The sequence below is a fragment of the Tubulanus polymorphus genome, chromosome 7 (assembly GCF_964204645.1).
Source record: "Tubulanus polymorphus chromosome 7, tnTubPoly1.2, whole genome shotgun sequence".
Classification (NCBI taxonomy): Eukaryota; Metazoa; Nemertea; class Palaeonemertea; order Tubulaniformes; family Tubulanidae; genus Tubulanus; species Tubulanus polymorphus.
This window is the reverse complement of record NC_134031.1, coordinates 19,425,820-19,446,534: the sequence shown is the minus strand read 5'-3', so window position 1 is coordinate 19,446,534 and position 20,715 is coordinate 19,425,820. Positions and strand designations below refer to the sequence as shown.

The 20,715-nt window shown below is 38.1% G+C and overlaps 1 protein-coding gene and 1 long non-coding RNA gene across 2 annotated transcripts; both read right to left on the bottom strand.

Moving 5' to 3' along the window:
- Positions 1-1,404: 1,404 nt before the first annotated feature.
- LOC141908970 (uncharacterized) lies at positions 1,405-2,041 on the bottom strand. The gene is made up of 3 exons (XR_012619649.1): positions 1,898-2,041; positions 1,748-1,817; positions 1,405-1,527 (listed from the first exon to the last, which is right to left on the bottom strand). It is a non-coding gene; the product is annotated as an uncharacterized LOC141908970 (long non-coding RNA).
- An 11,747-nt stretch (positions 2,042-13,788) lies between these two features.
- Positions 13,789-15,559, bottom strand: LOC141909257 (glutamate receptor-like). Its single transcript, XM_074799647.1, has 5 exons — positions 15,513-15,559; positions 15,297-15,387; positions 14,835-15,162; positions 14,382-14,599; positions 13,789-13,899 (listed from the first exon to the last, which is right to left on the bottom strand). Exons 1-5 carry the CDS (start codon positions 15,557-15,559, stop codon positions 13,789-13,791), a joined length of 795 nt encoding a protein of 264 aa, XP_074655748.1.
- Between the last annotated feature and the right edge of the window lie 5,156 nt (positions 15,560-20,715).

Here is a 20,715-nt window from a genome sequence, read left to right as displayed (position 1 = left end):
TACATATGCATCTGTAAATGATACAGATTTCCACCTTAGAAAATAAAAAACGTTACGTTGCATTTTGATAATCTCGATTTAGGTTCGTACCACATTTGTGTTCATCAGTATTACTAGGACAATCTGGTCGCCCATTGCAGACGAATTGGGCCGCAATGCAGTAACTTCCTGGACATTTGAAGTATCCACTTGGACAAATGTAATCTCCTGAAAACATAATGCAAGATCTATTATAATCGTCACTGTCTTCAACTTTGCAATGAGTATTTTCATATGTTGATTACCGCAGTTTAAGAGATGTGAATTGTCTCGACACGGAGTTTGAAATCCATACTGATCAGTGTTGTATAAACATCTGTGCGATGAGTTATAAACGAAACCATTGGCGCATTCTTTAAATCCATCTCCCAATTTCACTTCAATGAACGAAAAATAAAATCGAATTTTCCGTCAAATATTGCGTCTATTAACAGATTTTTTTCAATATCATGAAATACTTTTACTTACGTTTAGAAAGACAACCCGCTTCATCTTCTCGCGAACTACCGGAACAGTCGAAGGTGACGTCACATCTCCAACTTGCTGGGTAACACGAGCCATCGTAACATTGAAATCCGTTACATTCAACTGTGTGAAAAGTAAAAACGTGTATTCGGAAGGTCATTCGAAATAATATAGGTATTAACAAGTATTACCTGCACTGGGCCGCTCGTCTGATCCATCAATACAATCTTCGATACGATCATCTCGTTTGATTTCAGGAATACATTGATCATTCTTACAATGAAATTCCGTAGCATCACAAGACGGATAAGCTGAAGAAAATAGATATACACTAACAACAGTTCTACCCGTCTGTAGTTGATCGCGTTGTTTAAACACTTACAACAAAACGATTCGTCAGAATTATCGCCGCAATCGTTTCGAAAATCGCATAAATACGATAACGATATACACCGTCCGTTCATGCAGCGGAACTGTTGATCTGAACACGTTACTCCTGATAATAAACGAATAAAAAGAGACACGCCGGTAACATTTCGGTATTTTATTCCATCGATGATTGCATCGGTCACAGAAATACTATAGAATCTTCTATAAGTTTTTATTTACCGCAATTGATTTCATCCGATGAGTCTCTACAATTTTCAATACCGTCACAAACATCAGTTTTGTGAATACATTCGCCATTGAAACACGTGAACAATTCGTGATCGGTACAAACTGAGCGATTATTCGGTCCTAAATCGGGAAGCTGCGTCCAACGAACTTCAAAACACTCAAAAGATAAATCGTTAAAGTAATTAAAATAGCGAGAAAGCAAATACAACCACGTACAACACGTTAGAATTACCAGGCTTGATCGATGTAATCTGACGACTTGGCTTTTTACAAATGAAATGATTTGTAGCCGGTTCACCGCATGGAAAATCGTACCAATTTGACAGAGCCGTATTAGGAAGAAGCGATTTCTGATCCAGAAAAACGCACCTCTCTAAATTACCTCCGTTAGGTTGTTCGTTGGCCCTGGTCAAAATTAGAAGCATTAAATGTGAGAAAATCGGCCGCAAGTAAAAAAGATATTGACTATAAACTCAAAATCAAATGGCGCCACAATTTTTAGATAATGAATATTTTCCTAAAAGGTATCGAGAACATCGACATCGAACTTTGTTTGGGATCTAATGGAAGGTTATATGCGTATAAAATGCATCCACACTCATCGACTTTATTCCTGCTAACTCACCATGCCGTGAAGCCGACAGCAGTGTGGTCAAACCATTCGAAATATCTCGTATTCGTTTCGTCGTATAAACCTAAATATATATAGAATTCCAGGAATTTAGAGAATTTAGCTGATATCACCCTAAACCGATCAACTGAAAATAGTTCTCACCGATATAAACCTTTCGTTCTTCGCTGTGATCTTTCAGCCAATAAGTCACTAACTTTGCATGAATGAATTTGGCTTCTTTCTCGCTCTTCACACTGGCCAGAAACGCACCTTCAGATCGACAGAGTTTATTCGCTGAATTAATCTTCAGAGGTAAAGAACTGTTAGCAGTTCGGAATAGAAAACAATTTCCGTCGTAGTGCAGCCAGTTTGGATCACATTCATTGCCTGAAATAGCCATGAAAGAATAACCATTAACAATTACACAGAGACTTTATTTGCAAAAGTAAACAAAAAAAATTATATTACATAAATCTCTATTGGATATTAAGCCAAAACTACTCACCCGAATGATTGTTAATATGTTGATCAAATCTAATTTCCTGTGACCGATAACGTGCTAGAAATCCCATTACATTCGTAGCCGATACGCTGATTGTCAAACGAATAGATAATTCATTCCAATCGCTGTAGATTGCATCGGGCAGCATACTGTTGTTACAGATACGACGACCGACGAATTGACTCGCGTGTATCAGCTCCAAATAGTTCAAACGACATTCATCATTCGAAGAATCGAATTTGATAAACTTCAGTTCGATGTAGTTTGTGAATTTGGTAGTAATTTTCCAGGTTGTTAATGAAGTTCGTCCGGGCAGAACTGGAAACATCGGTGATGCGAACAGACTACACGTTTTGCTGTTCAAGTGGCGAATTGTAGAATTGATCGAGTCCAGAAACCCGACACCAGGACAATCTGGATAACATAGCAGTCACGCGGATATTTCCATTTCAGAAAAGATTTTACCAATGATCAGCGATTGGAAATGATACTCCTTACCTATTTTTGAGATGTTCATTCTCAGCCAATATTCGTCGGTGAAAACGATTCTATTTGCGAAACAGACATCCAGTTTCACGATGAGAACGTGGTTTTTATTCACCACTAAAGTCGGTAATTTGGCGTATGTTTTGGAAACTTGCATCGTGTGGTTCGCATCAAAAAGTTGAACTTCAAAGATATTCTCTATACAATCTTTGGAATAAACCCACTGAGTTTCTGGCTTTGCCTATAAATCATGAATTGTTTTAATCATTTGAGTTCATTTTTTTGTTTCAAATTATTACTAGATCAATTAATGAAAACTACTAATCATCACCTGGTAATTGGCAGCGGGCACTTGCTGAATTGGATATTCAACGAGGAAATGAGAATCTTCCGGAGCGGTGATCGTCCATTCAAAACCCTTTTTCCACAATTTGTAATCATACGTTCCAGTTTTATCGATTTTGCTTTCTGAAAAGCGAGCATTCAGGTTTAATGGTTCAGAATGATCGCCTCAATGATTTTCAAATCATGAATTACATTCCAAATCGGCCTCAGAAAACATTCTAATCGGTCAAAGCAACTGGTATTTATATGTTTCGTATCAGCATTTCTTAAAAAACTTGTCTATGTGGCTGATTAGCGAAATCGTCCATTATGATGTTAAGCCGATTCATGAAAAATTGATTTTGCATTCTCAAAATACGATGGCTATTACGTCACGTAAAATCAATGTTAACAATAGTTTTCATGTGGCGTAAAAACTACGTTAATTCAATAAATAACGCGTAAAACCAACAGATGTTGTTCATAGTTTTATTTGTTTTACAATCGTCGTGAGGGTATGAAAATTCATTTTGTCATGAATCGGCTACAAAAAATAGTTCACGATGTCCCTAATGAGCCACCATACACTCACCGGTTTTACCCGTGTACCACCCGTACAGCTCTAACTGTAAACAAGGCGATGCCACATACGTATTGACGGTGATCTGAACGGATGTAGTCTTGAACGGATGTCGCATACTAAAAAACATCTCGAGATCATTTTCTACGGTGCCTGCCGGCGAAAATATTTTCTGAAACAGCAAATCGTATTTCCATTTGAATTTGTTCATCTCGTTTGCGTTTTATTATTAACCCAAGTCTAATTCTGATTGCGTAATATACCTGACTAACGGCGTCACTGTATTTGATCATTTGTCCAGTTCCCGGATGTTTCCATGATAATTTTACGCTATCGACATAACGCACGAATTCTTTATTTGCGGAAACCTTAATTGAGAACATCGTCACGAAAACCATCCGTTGAAAATCAACCTTAAAAATATCATCAGAACGAACAGTGTCGTAAAAATTGGACTACTTCGTTCATACAGTGACGCTTTAAGAACTATTCCACGCGTACTTGCATGTACTTCGGTAGTTCCTCTCCCGCGCACCAAGCGGTCGATTCTGGAATCATTCTGACGTCACTAGGAGTTCCGGAAGTGGCTGTAATTTGCTTGTCTCTTATAAGTTGTGATGTAATTCCTAATGAATCTTCTCTTCGCTCGAATGCTTTTAAACATGAACAATACAAGAGATGTACACTTTTTATTTCAAACGACGGAACTCAAAAACCTAGAAAAAACTCACCAGTTCCAAAAATCTGAATTCTACACACTCTGGTAACGGTATTTCCAGTCTTTTGAACAATTGTTACAAATCTTCCCATTTTCGGAACTCCGCAACGGATTTCAGTTTGATTGCGATCGTTTTCTACGAGAACTTCGCAGAAATGGAGATTTTCCCTCCAGAACGTGGACGTCGACACGTACAGAACGAGACCAGACATTTTCTCATCGACCGATACTGAAATTTGACAAATGTTTCGTTTCGTATCAACTCCCAAATTATTTATCAATCTACTTGCCCCATCACCTTCTTCAAACAAGCTCCGATACATAATGATTTCGAACCTCGCGTATTAAATCTTTCTCCAGGAATGTATAAACTATCTGTGATATTTACCTGATTGTATATAGTGTAATGACAGCAAATCAAACTGTACCCAGGAACTCCTGGTGAACATCAGTGATAAACATTCGATACTTCTTGTTTTTGTCCCGAATTTCATTCTTTTGGCGCGATATCTTTCGTGCGTAATAACATTTCTATATATTTCACCGTCTAAAAACGACAGAGAACTGAAAATCAGTTTCCAAATGCGGCAACACAATATATATTCGAAAAAACACGTCTGTTATCAATTGCATTTGAATGCATTGATAATAATCATACCTGGATATCCAAATGCGGATATGCTACAGATTTTAGCATTCTTCGTCAGTTTGATGGTGAGTTTTGAAACTGTATTAGTTTTGTAACACATATAAATCAGTTCATTGTCCGATGCTGGATATCTTTGTGGTACTATTCGGCAGTTTGCATTTTGTGTCGAGTCGTTCATCGTAATTCGTACGATATCCGTGATCGCTTCTCGGGGACGGGAAGAAGGCGCTGCGAATTAAAATCGTTCAAAATTTTGAAATCTTTCATCCTATTCCTCTTTTCAAAATGAAGTGGGCTTTTCAGGGACGCAATAACATTAGTACGAGTTTGAAAGCATCGGTTCATAAGAAAATGCTACCGCCGTTGTTCGACAATGAAGAAATGCACCTGAAAGATGCAATTTCGAGACGAAGTGTGCCAAGCCGGTTTTTTCAATCTCTACCTTGACAAAAAGGCACTCATAGAAGAGCAGGGGTTCAGATTCTCAAACACATCCCACAGAACCATACATCCCTGCATTATAAAATCGTAACTTACCAATGTTATGTTCTCTGATGAGAAAGCGTATATTCAGAAACGTTCGCGTCTTGTTCGTTGTGCACAAGATGTTATTATTATCTAGCTCCTCAAATTCCATTCTGTATGCAATCATTCCCGATTCATCGGCGTTATTCGTTTTTAAAACTGCGTTCTTTTCGGGAATAATCGCAATTAGATCACCGGGTTCAACTGATAAATTATACCGCCAATAAAATTGTGACCGAATCTCCCGTTCTATTACATATTGCTGGAAATCTGTTTGGTTCTTATTAAACGAACAACTGCTATTGAGTTTAAGATTGGATTTCACTTCGGATAATTTAGCTAGTCGCACACTATTATTACTGAGGAGAGTTGCCACGTAATCGTAGCCGAGTAAAGAATATATCTGCCCGGATAAACCAGATGGTATAACAGTAACAAACATTACTGAGTCAGCAGAAGTGTTGTTAGCTGCGGTTTTCTTGTTCGTTACGTTTCCTGGGTCCTCAGTTAACATGTCATCTCCCACGATAAACACGCGATTTGCTGTAAATTCAAGGAACAAGGTTTTTCGATATTTACGTAAATCCCACCATACATGAAAATAAAATTAGTCCGAAAGGTTTCCTCGAGCTATAGTTTATTCAACGTTTCAAGGAGACATTTCGGGCCCGTTTTTCTTCTTATTCTGTGGGATTTTACCGTATTTTCGTTTCAAAGCTTGCTTTATCAAGATAATCAAAATTTTATAACGAATAATACAAATGTGATCTGCTAGAATATGTTTGTTTACTCGCCTTTTATCGTTTCACAGACAGTTATAGCCATCACTTTTTCCGAGGCATTTCTTGCAATCCATGTGAACGAATCTATTCTATTTCCTTCTATTCGAAACATTACAGAATCAAATTGTGCCATTGATTCTGAAGCAAATACGTTATAAATCATGTCTATTATACTGCAATTGATTAATTCTTGTAATGGTTTTATGAAAATCATATCATTTTCTATCTACCTCCTAAAGAACCCTGATATACGAAATCATCTTCTGATGATCCTTGAATCCATACATAATCCGCATAATTCCCACGTATCCACCCTGACCTTTTATTAATTTCATCTAGGCTGTTCAAATGTAGTAACTTAACGCGCACAAAAAAAAGAAAATGTTCATGAATCAGACTGATCTAATGTAAGAATGTGAGAAGAGTTAGTAGACGCCACGAGGCTATTGATCAGCCCGTGAAACGTGGTATCCTCATATAGGTTTCCTGCGTCTAGATGTTTGACATCATCATAATATTTTTTGTAACAATCTTGACTACGTCATAGTGTACGTTCGATTGTAATACTCACGTGACCGTTACGTGGGTCCTTATCCTGACAATATCGTTCTGCGTCCTTTTTAGTGAATTGTTCTGTCGACATAAGATAACATTGGCCCGAATGTGAGACAAACTCCCATCCATCAGGACAAGCTGTATGTAATCAATAAAAAACTTCTTTGTGTTTATCGTTACAGACTTTTGGAACATTTTTGAAATGTTTTTATCTCCTTGTTAAATCGCAAATAAATGATGGATAATACATGATATGCACTCGTTCGTACCTTTAACAGACGTCTGGTGAATACCATTACCTAGACGAACTTAAAAGAAATTACAAACACTTGGGTCAAATATTCAATGGTAGGTCTACAACGGTAGAGTTGCGGCCATAATGATTTTGTTTTCAAAAAACTAGATATATGGAATTAGTCACTCAGAACTATTACGAGCTCAATAAGTCACAGTGCTCGTGCGGATGGGTCAACTTACAACTGCAAGGGTAGATTTTACAAGGTTGTGTTTCGAAGAAAGTCTCGTAGCAAAATGGACCATCCTCCATACTTGGATTGCGGCAGTAATTCCGTGCTTTATTCAAGTCTTTTTCGGGAAAATTCGTCTGGATACCCTTGAAGTGTGTTATTTCAATCCAAGCCAAGCATTCCACACCAGTATGAGTGCGGGAAACATTTCCTCTGTATTCAGCACCAAACTCCGATACCTTACAGTCATCTCTATCGCGTCTCTTCAATATCTCTTGCTCATCTACAGTCGTTACATCTGTTCAAACGTTACGCGATTAGAAAAATTATAGATTTCAAGGGTAAAAACATCAGGGATCTGTAAATATCAAAAGCCGTTTTTGTTCAACCGTCAATTTTTCACGTATAACTAAGATCATTAGTCAGGACCATCAACTTCCAATATAAACCTCAACGTTACTTAAAAGAACGGGGGAACCTTCCTTACTCTTGTTTAAAGGCGATGTTGAACTATAGATGATCTGATCATATATTCATGATACAGACTTACGTTCGGCGTATTTAATGCGTATATTTTGAATGGTGTGTGTTCTTGGAAGTTGATATTCAATCACAGTTCCGTGACTTGTCTCTTCGCATGCGCTCATCTCCACTGGTTCACCTTCCATTTTTCTACCATCTTGTGTTGTGTGCATTATTTCAGAGGTCGACAAAATATCTACTTGATCCGCGGTTCCTGAATAGAAGATTATCATCATGACACAAGAGACGTTTAAATTATTCAGGTTTGTGTAAACTAGTTTGTCTATACACGTTTGTGAAGTTGGAAAAGCTATATTTTGCATAGAATTCCATGCCAGATATTCTACCTGTATAACTTTGGCAGAGGCACGAAAACTTTTTATTGCAATCATAAGTTTGAATTCTTGAGTCGAAAGACCCTACACATTGTCTGTTGGTTCCATTGGTACTGGGAGCATCGATGTACCTCGTGTTTATCCACAGTGGTTCGTTGAGCGCTGCGAAATAAAAGAATAATTCATTGATATCTCGTAAACAATCATAGCGTATACTACTTATAAAGCTATTATTGTATCACTCATGGACGAAAGAAATCATTTTGAATTAAAAGTTCTATTAAGATAGAATTCCCAATGTTCTTAACCTGGAAATTCGTTTTTGACCCTCCGCTGAATCTCATCGAGCTGACTAAGGAAAAATGGACCTATTTCAGCCCCGTTGAATTTTGCCTTGCAGAAATCTTCACAATACCAGAACGGCATTATCTCCGACAGGTGGATGAATACGCGATAATTTTCCACATCGATCCACCGTCTTGGTGTTGGACGTTCGTTTACGATCAATTCACGTTCACCTAAAATCAACAAAATCAAATGAACACGTTATTCATTACTCTTTTTCAGACTGATAAGAGTGAACGTAGGAAGGGGACAAACAATCAGACTTGCGATACTTACCGAATGGTCGTGAAAAACAACTTTCGTTTGCAATCTGTATATCGTCTATAGCTATAACATCGTCTGTCCCCTGATTAATCACTATTGATACCTGTAAAAACGTATCACCACTGAACGCAATCATTAAACGTTGATGATAAACCAAACATTAATTTTATTTCAGTTTTTACAGTCCAAAATCATATGCCTCCCTATTTTGAAATCTAAATCTGTGCCCGCATTAGAAGTGACAACTCATCTGTTAGAAACAAAGCAAAATTCCAATATTCTGAGATTACCATTTCGGGTTGTTTGTTTGAATGCAGTGATATATAAATCTCAACGTCGAATTCATATCAGGATCATGGTGTATATTACCGAGAAATTCAAGGATTCCGTATTGGTCACATCTATTTCGGTGTATGTCCACATTCTTGTGTAACTATACTCTGAATAAATCGTGATGGGTTTCGCATCGGGACCATACTTGAGAATGACATCAAACGCCTCCCCTACGGGGCTCTTGATATACCAAAGTCCGAGGCAGATATTCGTGTCAAACCGGTTTCCTAAATTCAAGGTGCTGTATCCAGGTTTATCCGACAGCAGGTAATGACCTAGACGGATGAAACGATCGAAATGCAGTTTAATAAATGACATACGTCACACTATCGCTGATCAGCCCATGCTAAATCAGCCCGTACCCTGAACGGACCAATTTAAAACGGACCAAATCAATGCTGTGCGTTTACAGATTTTTTAAAATCAGCTGTAATCACTGGTTCAGAAGTTTACATTCACGCACGGAGAAACGAACGTAGATCTAGTGTAAACACCCATAGCCCATTCCGGAAAGACTAAATTTTGATGGTTATAAATAATGATTTTGAACGAAGCAGCAATTCGAGAAATCAAGACACATCTACTCGCGGAACAATCCCGCTGCAATTTACCTGTCGGGTTTGTACAAAACGGAATATCCTCACAATCGCGGCGATCAGTATGATAACCAGTTATAGCGTAGCACCACGGGATACCCTTTTCCATTTCTCGACAATAGTTATGAGCATCTACAAGATATCTATCGGGTATGACTTTCGTCATTCTTTCTATTGTATCGTCCGGTTCATGGGGGTCAATGCTTTCCCAGTTTTGACATGGATATACGGCGTTCCTATCGTTTGGTACTTCTCTTGCTCTGTTAGTTGAGCCGACGTATGAATCTATGTCACTACCCTTCCACCTACATTCTAGAATACACAGGAAATAAAAAAGCACGAATGAGAGTTGCTTATCAGCATTTTTGCTACAGAAAATTAAACTAATTCCTCTTTGGTCGTGCCATTTCGACTAGCCGATCAGAGCCATGTATACTTTTCAGTTCCGGAGCTCAGGCGTAAAGTTTTGCTTTATTTTCTGTTGCAAAAAGATATGACATTAACGATAAAGGCCACAAATGGTTTCAGATTAATTTTGTTTATGTTTGTAAAAGTAAGTGTAGATATTCAAAAGTGATCACGCACCTTTCTGAAGAAACGTGTGGTCGTGTATCGGCCATTTGGCGGTCGATGAATTATCCCTCATTTTCATAGAACCGATTCCAATCCGAGTAAAATTACAAAGTCCATTCTCGAAATTGCAAAACAATGGAAAACCTTGTGGTAGAAATAAAGCAATGAATTAGAGGAATGATTAATCAATAAATGATAAGTGAGGATTGATGATTTTGATTTATCGAATGTTAGCCACCAGGCGTAGAAATCAACAAACAGTACACAAAAACTTATGGCGGCGGATTGGGGCGGAATTTCCTTCAAAAGATCCGTTTTGGCGTGGTTATTTCAGTTTTAGCCCCCCCCCCCCCACCACCAGAACAAACATTCAATCGGATTTTTTTTTTCTGGTACCCTCATTTGCATATTAGGAATTTTACCTAACGGTTCGTATCAGCCGCCATTGAACTATAACGTTTGTTAACTGAAATTTGTATGATATGTGTTTGAACTGTGATATTTCGAATTACGAAATGAACAAGGAATATTGGTGTATAAAAACTATGATAAAGATTACTTACTTTGTTCGGCATTTGATTCAAACTTGGCGACTATTGTAGCAATTACCAGTACCACAATAAAACGATTCATAATTCAACTCTTTTTCATACGTCGATTGAATATTTATTCCTAAATATATGTCTTATTTCGGCCTTGCGACCAATGTGTATCCTTCTTTATAAGACGACGTCTTCATAGGTGCGACGCTGCGCGCGAGTGATCACGTGATGTCCGGGTACGCAGTCGGTTTTTGTATCGCCCGTAATTATCAGAATAATTTAAGTGCTTTTACTCCCATCAATTATTGCAAATGAGAATGAGTTAGATGATTACTTTTTTGCCAGCCTAAAAGCATTTATTCTATTGGGACGTAGAGGTAATAACTGGAAAAAGAGGATTATCATTTTAGAAAATGAAATTCCCTTTCACCAACACCGTATCTATAACAAATGGGGAAAGTGATCGAAAGAACTGACCACGAATCAACACTTTTCATTATCTCCAACCTTGTTGAAACACTCTGTCCGAGTTGTAACAATAATGTGAGATGAAATCCCTCGATACAAAAAGAAAAATGAGGGTAAGTAAGATTTTTGGCTCACAACCGATCGAACCCAGCTCATTGATTGCTGATACTATAATCTAGCATACATCATCAGCACGTTGATGTCGACTATTAATGCAAAATAATATATTAGCTGAACAAAAGTTTTTTCCTAGTTTTTCTTTGGAATTATGGGATTCTATAATATACTACTGCTACTATCATCTTCTGTGTTATTGCGATCGTAGTGAGCGTGTTTTAAGGACGTGTCATAAAGGAAAAGTTTTGACTGAGGTTTTTGACATGAGGCCTAACGTTCAAGCAAATTAGTTCACGTATATTTCACCACAACAACTACCAATCATGTCCCTGGACGTGTCGGCAAAACACGATCAAAGCAACATTTCTAATATTTACTCCACCCTTCATTAAATGTCATGTGGTAAGTTACGCGCTATAAAGTTTCAAAACGCAAAATAATCATTAGTATATTATTGTTGATACTTATCATTAAACATTTTTATAGGGTTTGAACGTCCTAGTGATTGAACAGCCTTTATGGCCCTGTTTAGACCGCTATCATCATCAATTTCAACTGATTCTATCATGTTCCATGTATTCTATTGATGATGAAATAGAAATCGAAGAAATAAAAAGGCGTCCATGGTTTGATTGTTTATATCCCTGGAACTCCCAGTGACAAGGGTTTGTTTTATTCTCTAGTGAATCATTTTATATACTGAATTATTTTCCGTAATCTAAAAGGTTCGTTCATTGCCTTTTTATTTTGTTATTTTGTTTACTCGGAGGAAATGTATGCGAAAATTGCACTTTTCTGAATAATCTTAATTTTAGCATTAGGCAATGCTCTCCGTTAGTGATATGTTTTATTCGTTCTATTAACGTATCTATTTATCTCATTTCTAACAAAGAAAACTTTTTTACAATACTGTGTAAAAAAAGAGCTATTCGGGCTTAACGCTAAAAATCGCAGTGTCTAACGTGTTCTAAAATACGTACGTGTACACTGCCGATGATGTACCACTACCGCACATCGCACCGCCATATCACTATAAATCGTCATTGAGCATCGAACATTTTATCGAGCTCAATTTCTCAAGTGCTTGTACAATTCTTCGACTTTTTATTGCAAATATTCAATTTTTGTGAGATTATGGAAAAAATTAATAATGAGCAGTGTGGCTAAGAAAACTTGAGTTCGTCCGGCACAAAGTGAGCGCTTCTTCCCGCATTCAATCACATCGATCAGGTGAGCATGGATGCGCCCGTCAGAAACATGTTGGAGTGGGTATCCAGTGACGTATATTCATCTAAAAGAAAGGAATCGCAAGCGGGGAGGCGTCGCCGTGATAATGGCTATCGACGATCGCGGTCGTGGGTGCTGCTATATTGAAAACTTCGAAATCTTCGAAAGAAAAACTCAAGTAATACATTATCCAGATTATCCTTCTTTAAGATCGAATTTTATATAGCACCAGGTGCATAATTCAATTGGCCGTCTATTCAAGTTCATTGCCTATATATGCCATCTGGTGAGAGACGCGGACATCATTTTAGCATCTCGTTTAACAGGTTTTATCACTATTTATCACAGTATCTTCAATAAAAATTGTCAATATATCGCAAATCGTAACTTTCCCCTGATTCTTAGCTTGACTGCAACGCATTAAACTTTGCTTGACTATAAAATCAACCAAGGTATATTAGATTTTGATAATGAGCGCACAGTTTTCGTTAAATCCCGTCAGTGATCGTTAGATTCCGTGGACCCGATGCTGCACCGCAACGAACTAAAATGCAGTTTTTTCTTCTTCGAAACCTCTGACAGGGTGTATCGTTCCATTCTCTGCCGGTTTTATTTCTTTAAAGTGTTTTATTTTCGATTTAATCCTCGTCATAAGGCATTCGAAACACAACGCGATCGTGGCGAATGTTATCCCGAAAGCTAACAGGAAAAATCCACCTTGGAAATGCGCAATCGACGCCTTTTTCGCGCTTGTTACCGATTTTAGTCCCTTGCACTGCAAATTCTTGGGTACCCATTTCTTCATCCAGTAATTAAGTAGTCCTGACTCCATCATTTTATCAATCCTACAAAATGATTATACAGGTAATGGCTACTCGAGTTCATACATCCACACGTGGTTCATGTTCGTCGGGTTTACCTTTTGGAAAATTGTTTAGCGAGTTTTGACCCTTTTGGGAAAGCCCAGGCGTAACTGGTTGGGTAGAATTCCTCGGTTAACATCACGAAACTACAATCATGTGACGAATGCTTATGAAACCACGATTTCTCAGTTATAAAGGCGTAATCACCTGAAAAAATGGTAAATATTTACGTGAAAAATTCGCTTCTGTTTTACTTGATACAAAAATATAAAAATGCTCCTCAATCCAAACCTGTTTTCACTTTGTTGACGGCATCGTCGTAATCCTGAAATAATGAGTCGCTGTTTTCCATACCAGCCCAAACTTTTTTGTATAAATCAAGTTTAGAGTTCTAAAAGAAAAAATGAAAATGCGTTACGTAATGAAATAGCCGCAGTGCTACTGTGGCAATCGAGGATTCCACGTATGGCAGGCGAGGACCCGCCAGGTTTGCTAGTAGATAGTTGGTCTTCTGCGTTCCATTGTTTCGACATTTCAATTGAAACTGAGTGAACTTTTCTTGAATGAATGAATGTTAATGAAAACTATACCTGGGTAGATGAATGAATGTATGTGGCGGGTGCTGTGTATATGTATGAATTCGGGAGTCCAGTTGAAAAGTTCATTGAAAACTAACTAATCGGAAATAAAATGGTGGGATAGCTAATTTGCGGGTCCCCATGGCCCATTATTATTGTATATGTATAAAACATAATTCCTATTGATAAAAGCAGAAAATAAGCCCTAATTTTGCTCTACAAGTCTTTAGATTAAATTCTGTCCCTTGGAGTATTTGTTTCTGAATAGACACGTGCTCGTAGACTTGATTTTTACCTTGAACAACATAACGAGAGCTGTACTGGTGATCGTGCCCCACTGCATGTCAGTTTGCTCTACCATTTCAGCCATATTTCGGAATTTCAGATCAACAGTTCGCACGGCCAGGAATGAAATTAGATTCCCCGTGTATGTAGCGACGACTACTATACAAAACAAGAACCAAAACGCCAGAACGCATCGACCCGACTGAGATGTGGGTAACAAATAGGTTCCTGAAGAGAGAGGAAAAATAAACCATATGAAATGTCGTAAAAATGATAAATATGTGAACTACTTGGGCGGACTGGATTCTATTTCATGTTGCACGGTCGTGACATCATCCAAAAGCAGTCATAAGACTTTTTATACCAAGGACTCTTTAGAGATCATAGTTACACGCTAGATTGGATATAGGACAAAGATGGCGTCAGACTGGTCTTAGGAAGGAACCGAGTAGACCGGACAAACCTTGACTTAGAAATACACCGTAAAGCTGCCACCAACAGCACCGGACGTCAAACAACTCCTTGTTTCTGTGTTTATCTCTGAACGCTTTATCGTAGAACGGAGTAATTCTCGCGAACGCCCACTGTATCGGACCGACAATGAATCCTGCGGCCACGATACCGATCCACACCGGCCACCTGTACGGCTTCAGATACAGCAACGCTTTGCTCTCTTCGCCCGGATCCTTGACCACGATTACCGACTGGTCTTGGAAAACCCCGCTCGTAAAGTCTAACACTTTACGACGCTCGACGTTAACGGCGAAAACAGAAGCCGCAAGATCATGCGTCTAAAACAACAAAATTCATAAGCAAAAGAGTTATAGGGACGATCTTCTGTTTATTCGGAAGGGTGTTTTCTTTTTAATTTAGGTTGACATCGAGATTTTTACGAAGACGAAAAACGACTGTTAGACACACATACCCCGTTTATCAATTCCGCTATCATGCCATCCCACGTACCATCGCTTAACTCCATACCCCATTTACCATCCTTCGGTTCATTCACTTCATACCTACATAACATGTTTATATTTGTGATATAGCATATACTGAATGTAGCAATAGCTCACCCTTCACCCAGTAGTTATAAAAGTGGCTGGTTCTCAGCACCCCACGCCTTTCAGTCGGCTCCTCTTACTCGATACTGGTAAACTCGGGAAATCGCTCAAGTCTTTTTACGACCATTTATATGTAAAAACCTTCAAAAGCTTCTTAACTATAATTCCGATGAGATATTTACGGTCCCGACGCTACAGAGTAAGGGAGGGGGGTCTACTCGTGTGACATTCCATTGTTCATCATTACGATTCATTTTGAAATATTCGAACAAAATCACAGCACTCCGTGTGAAGTCACAGATTTCGAAATAAAATGCCACAGATTTCGAAATGGAAGATTTGCTCACGTGAAATTCAACGCCCTGGCCAATTCGTTCAGAATCTCGAATGTTAAACCGTCCCAAACAACGGTTCCGTTAATGTCCATCTTCTTTTGAAAGAACGTGTACTACAAAAGAAGTTCACAAGTATTTAAACGTTCGAGTAATTGTTTTTTTTTTTACTAATTTCAAATTTACTAATGAAATTCATCGTCAATTTATATAAAATCGCACACTTAGAATAAAAAAACGAGTCCTTGATAAACAAACAATCCACAGCAAAGAAGTTGATCAAACATTAGAATGTGTAATTAGTATTTTTGTTCCGGATTACTATATCTTATAATTTACATCAATAGCAGTTGCAAGGGAAGATAACTATTAGCATATGGTCGAAACGTTGAACTAACTTCTAACTCAAAAAGAAGGTTTCCGACTCCATTTTTTTCATTTTTACTGCAAGAATGGATTTTAAACTGTCGATGTACAACATGAACCGAGTGGTTCCTGTCTGTGTCAATAATTACCGCCAAAGTCGTCACTCTAAATTTACGGCCATGGTATCCTCGGTTGATATTCGGGAATATACTATCGGCCAGAAGGACTACCGTATCACCGGAGTTCCATTCAGCTACTCTCTGCCAGGTTCTACTGTATCCATCGAACGAAATCACCGAATACTGCGTCTCGTTACTCTTCGCGAGCAACTTGGATGTATCTCCTAGAAATCCCTGATAGATTTCAGAAATAGATTTTTCGGGATTAACGTAGTCTACCGTATAACAAACAGAAACGTTACTTAACTATCATTATAATTATTATTAGAACAAACAGAAACGTTATTTAATTATTATTTTCATAGACAAAAAGATTAAAAATGAACAACTTAGAAAAATAATGATGCAATAAGTCATCGCTCACCTCCACTGATTTTTTAAACTCGTCTCTGGACTGTGCTGTAAGACTCGATCCACAGATTTCGCTGACGTGCGCGTCAGTGGTCGTCAGATTGGACTGCACTTTCAGAAGCGCTTTCAGTACCACATTGACGGCCACCTTGAATATAAAATCAGTTTATTAATCCCTGATCTATGACATTAATTCGTCGATTTAACACCAAATTTACACAATAGATTTGCACAAGTCGCTGCACGTTTGAAACTGCAGTATAAGTAGAGTCCGCTTTTCTCGTCGAATTCTCAATCCGAGGTACGACGCGGATTGATGAATTGTAGGAAGAAGATTTGTCGCGTTCTATTCGGGGACACGCGACTTCATTTAAACGGAGTCTACTGTAAAGTATATTCGGCGGTACCTTTGACATCGACAGTGACAATATCTAGGGTTTTCTGCTTTTCCATAGATTTCTACCAAATGTTCTAGGATTTTGCGTAACCCCCAATACTCGCAGATTTAAAGTGTCTTGGTTTTGATTGACCCCTCAGTTCGTCCCCAGGGTCTTAAGTAATACGCGTGTATTAAAGGCTTTATAAATATTGTTCTGATACCTGCCCAGGGTCTTAGGTATTGCTTGTAAGAATAATATTTGATTTGATTTGATTTGAACACTTTATTTTTCAAATATAATTTACAGCATAGTGTACAAAGCATAATACAAAATACAGTAAATTAGACCTGGAGGGGCCTGTAGAAACTAAGGAATTGTTTGTATTGGTCTAAAAGGAGCTTGAATAGATAGAAGTTTGGACTATAGTGTGACTGTCGTTGTATTATTAAGGCAGAATGAACGCCTGGGTGTAGCCGGTAGGTTACTGTTCGTCGACAGTCGACATTCTTATCAAAGTAAAGCCGATAGTCACCAACGTGTAGGTTACTGTTCGTCGACAGTCGACATTCTTATCAAAGTAAAGCCGATAGTCACCAACGTGTAGGTTACTGTTCGTCGACAGTCGACATTCTTATCAAAGTAAAGCCGATAGTCACCAACGTGTAGGTTACTGTTCGTCGACAGTCGACATTCTTATCAAAGTAAAGCCGATAGTCACCAACGTGACATGGCTTCGTCGTAAAGTCTTCGGGTGTCAGACTCTGGAACGAGATACCGAATACTGTTTTCGTTGTATTAGTCAGTTCCACAACGTATACTGTACGTCGACACAGAGCGTTAAAACTATTTACATATTCAATTATTTATTTCTAAAATTAAATAGCGAATTGAATGGTTAATAAATAATTCGTATTACTATATAACAGTTATAATGCTACTCGGTGATAATGCAAGGCTAGTTGATTGTATACAGATGGCAATAGCGCTAATGGCTTCAGCAACTTCTAAGTTTAATCTATCGAATCGTCAAACAAATGTCAAATGTCAAATGTTGTATAATACCGTGTTCTGAGTATATTACGTTTCGTAGAGAACTAGGAACTCGTTTGAATAAAAGATTTACATTTTCAACACAGATTTCAATGGATTCGTTTCCGATTTCAGAATATGAAAATATTTCAAAAAGTTTTTTTATGTCCGACAGTGACAGTCACTATTGGGTTCGAATTCCATTGAAATATAACTTGGTTTCCACTCAAACAAATTCGAAAGTTCCGCCCGCCGTCGTGGGTTTGAATCCGATGCACGTCAATTAAAGTTATTTTTATTGAATAGCCTCACAGTGCTTGTTCGAATTCGTCATACTGTGATGTAACAAAAAAAAACACATTGACGTAGTGACCAGCCATGTCAGGTTCGAATACCCGACGGTAAACATTTCTGTTCATAATTACTAAAGGTTATCGTATTAATGATACTTCTAGGCAGAAAACCCGTTATCGCTGCTTTGCGGCTTTATTTTGAATGTTTTTTACCTGTATATTTTTTCGATTAGTTAATAGCGGATTCGTTGATATGGTCGCCACATTATCCTCGGGAATCAGAACCGTCGAAAGGCGTTCTAAGTCTAGCTGAGGATGGTAAACGATCCACATGTGTTCCTCGCGGGCGCGACGTAGTATCGGCTGCAAATAGATAGAAAGAGAAATAGATAGAAGGAGAAATAGAAAGCTCAAAGATTCTGATGTCGAAACACTGATAGACACAAAATGTCACCAATTGTGGGAGCTTTCATCATCTAAATCTATTTGACGATGACGAAACGTCGTGCCTTTAACTGATGATTTTAATTCTTTTTGATCAATAAATTCCGTTTTAAGCCCTTCAAATCTTAATGAAGTACATATTTAATTTGATCATCTATTCCCACTATCTGAGTGTACGGGCTATTACTACCGCCTTAGACAATCGTCCGAGATATCAATAGAAAACCTGCACATTCATCTAAGAAAATAATGCGGTAGTTTCTTTCAGTAAATCCAACCTGATTTATCAACTGCATCGCGTTCGTCGTGTTGCATAGAACCAGGAACGGAATGATGACGTCATACGTTTTTTCGTCCGCCGTTATTCGTTCCAAGTACGGCTCTATATCGCGCAAATCGCCTTTTACTTTCAGAACCGATATCTTTATCGATCGTTTCATCAAATTCGTGATTATCTTGGCGACCAATCCTAAGAGAAAAGAAAATACGACCAAACAATAAGACCAAATTCTAAAATGAATCAATTTGATCTATCGAATCCACACTTCATTCGATCTATAAATCTATAACCAGTCAGCCAGTCAATTAATTAAACGATTAAACAATCAATGCACCCTTTAATCGGACAACTGTTCAATCAATCGATCAATTGATAAATCGAATCCACCTCTCATCAAATCAATCAATCATTCAATCAACCAGTCAGCCAATCGGCCAGCCAATCGACCCTTCAATCGGTCAATCAATCGAATAAATGTATCAAAATTTGATACATTTGATTGATTGATTGACTGATTGAAGGGTCGATTATTTGATAATCAATCGATGCATTCATGAACAATATTTACTGTTGTAATCGTCGTGAAATATGATCAGCTTTTTCCAACTGTTCCGCACAATAATCTGCATCAGGATCTCGTATGGATGCACGATCGGGAACGGAAGTATGGCGACACCATTAGACGGTGGAATTGCTTCTAAACACGGACTGGACACGGCCGAAATGTGAAACAAAGGCAAATCATTGGTAATCGGCATCAGTGTATGTAACTTCTCACAACTTAAGTGTGACATCACCACTAGACTTCCATTTTTCGACGCTTTACAAACTAAAATTGAAATCATATTTTCAGAATTTGTTTCGCATCGTATTATTCTTACTTTTTCAGAGATGATTAGATAGATCTTCGTAGAAATATATTGGACCTAAAAACCCTATATACCGGGTACGATATAACATAATAATTTAGTAAATACAATTGCAGCGTAGACAACAAGATTACTTTGTCCAGTGGTAAGGGCGCCGGCTTGATACACGAATGGGCGCTGGATCGAATCCCGAATTTGCACTTTCAAAACTTTGGATCTAAGCTAAAAGTTTGGATGCAACCTAGACTCATATATCATAGAAATTTATTTTTCTCGGCTGTAACCCATACAGAAAACACGCTATCACTGCTTTGCTGTTTTCCCGGCCTAATTAGTGGTTAGTCGTTCGTTAGGTTTTAAATGATTTATACGTGGGTATATGTTATCTATTATGGCCTACTCAATTATATAATGGTTGATGGGTTAAAAGACCAACGCACACGACGCAGAGAAACAAGGAAAACAGGAGACAGAAACATGTTTACGTGTGTTTCTGTGTGTTCGTGTTTCCCTACGAAATGTGTGTTGTTGGGCTTTAAGAACGTACGCTTCGAAAATAAATCAAAATGCCCGTCTTCAAGTCGCAATCGTTCAACGTTGATCGTGATGTTTAATTTATTCATCATTTCGCTGAAAACTGTCTGCATGTCACGTGGTAGATCGTCGACGCATTTCAGCAACGGGCGAATAGGAGTAACCAGAGAAGCGACATCATCATCTGCGTCATCTGCAACTGAATATGTCGGAAAATATCTGTTTA

Coding starts and splice junctions, on each gene's coding strand:
- LOC141909257 (XM_074799647.1), bottom strand. CDS start 15,559: ATGGTCGTAAAAAGACTTGAGCGATTTCCCGAGTTTACCAGTATCGA. Junction 15,163..15,296: donor TAGCGGAATTGATAAACGGG/GTATGTGTGTCT, acceptor TTGTTGTTTTAG/ACGCATGATCTTGCGGCTTC. Junction 14,600..14,834: donor CGGTGTATTTCTAAGTCAAG/GTTTGTCCGGTC, acceptor CTCTCTCTTCAG/GAACCTATTTGTTACCCACA.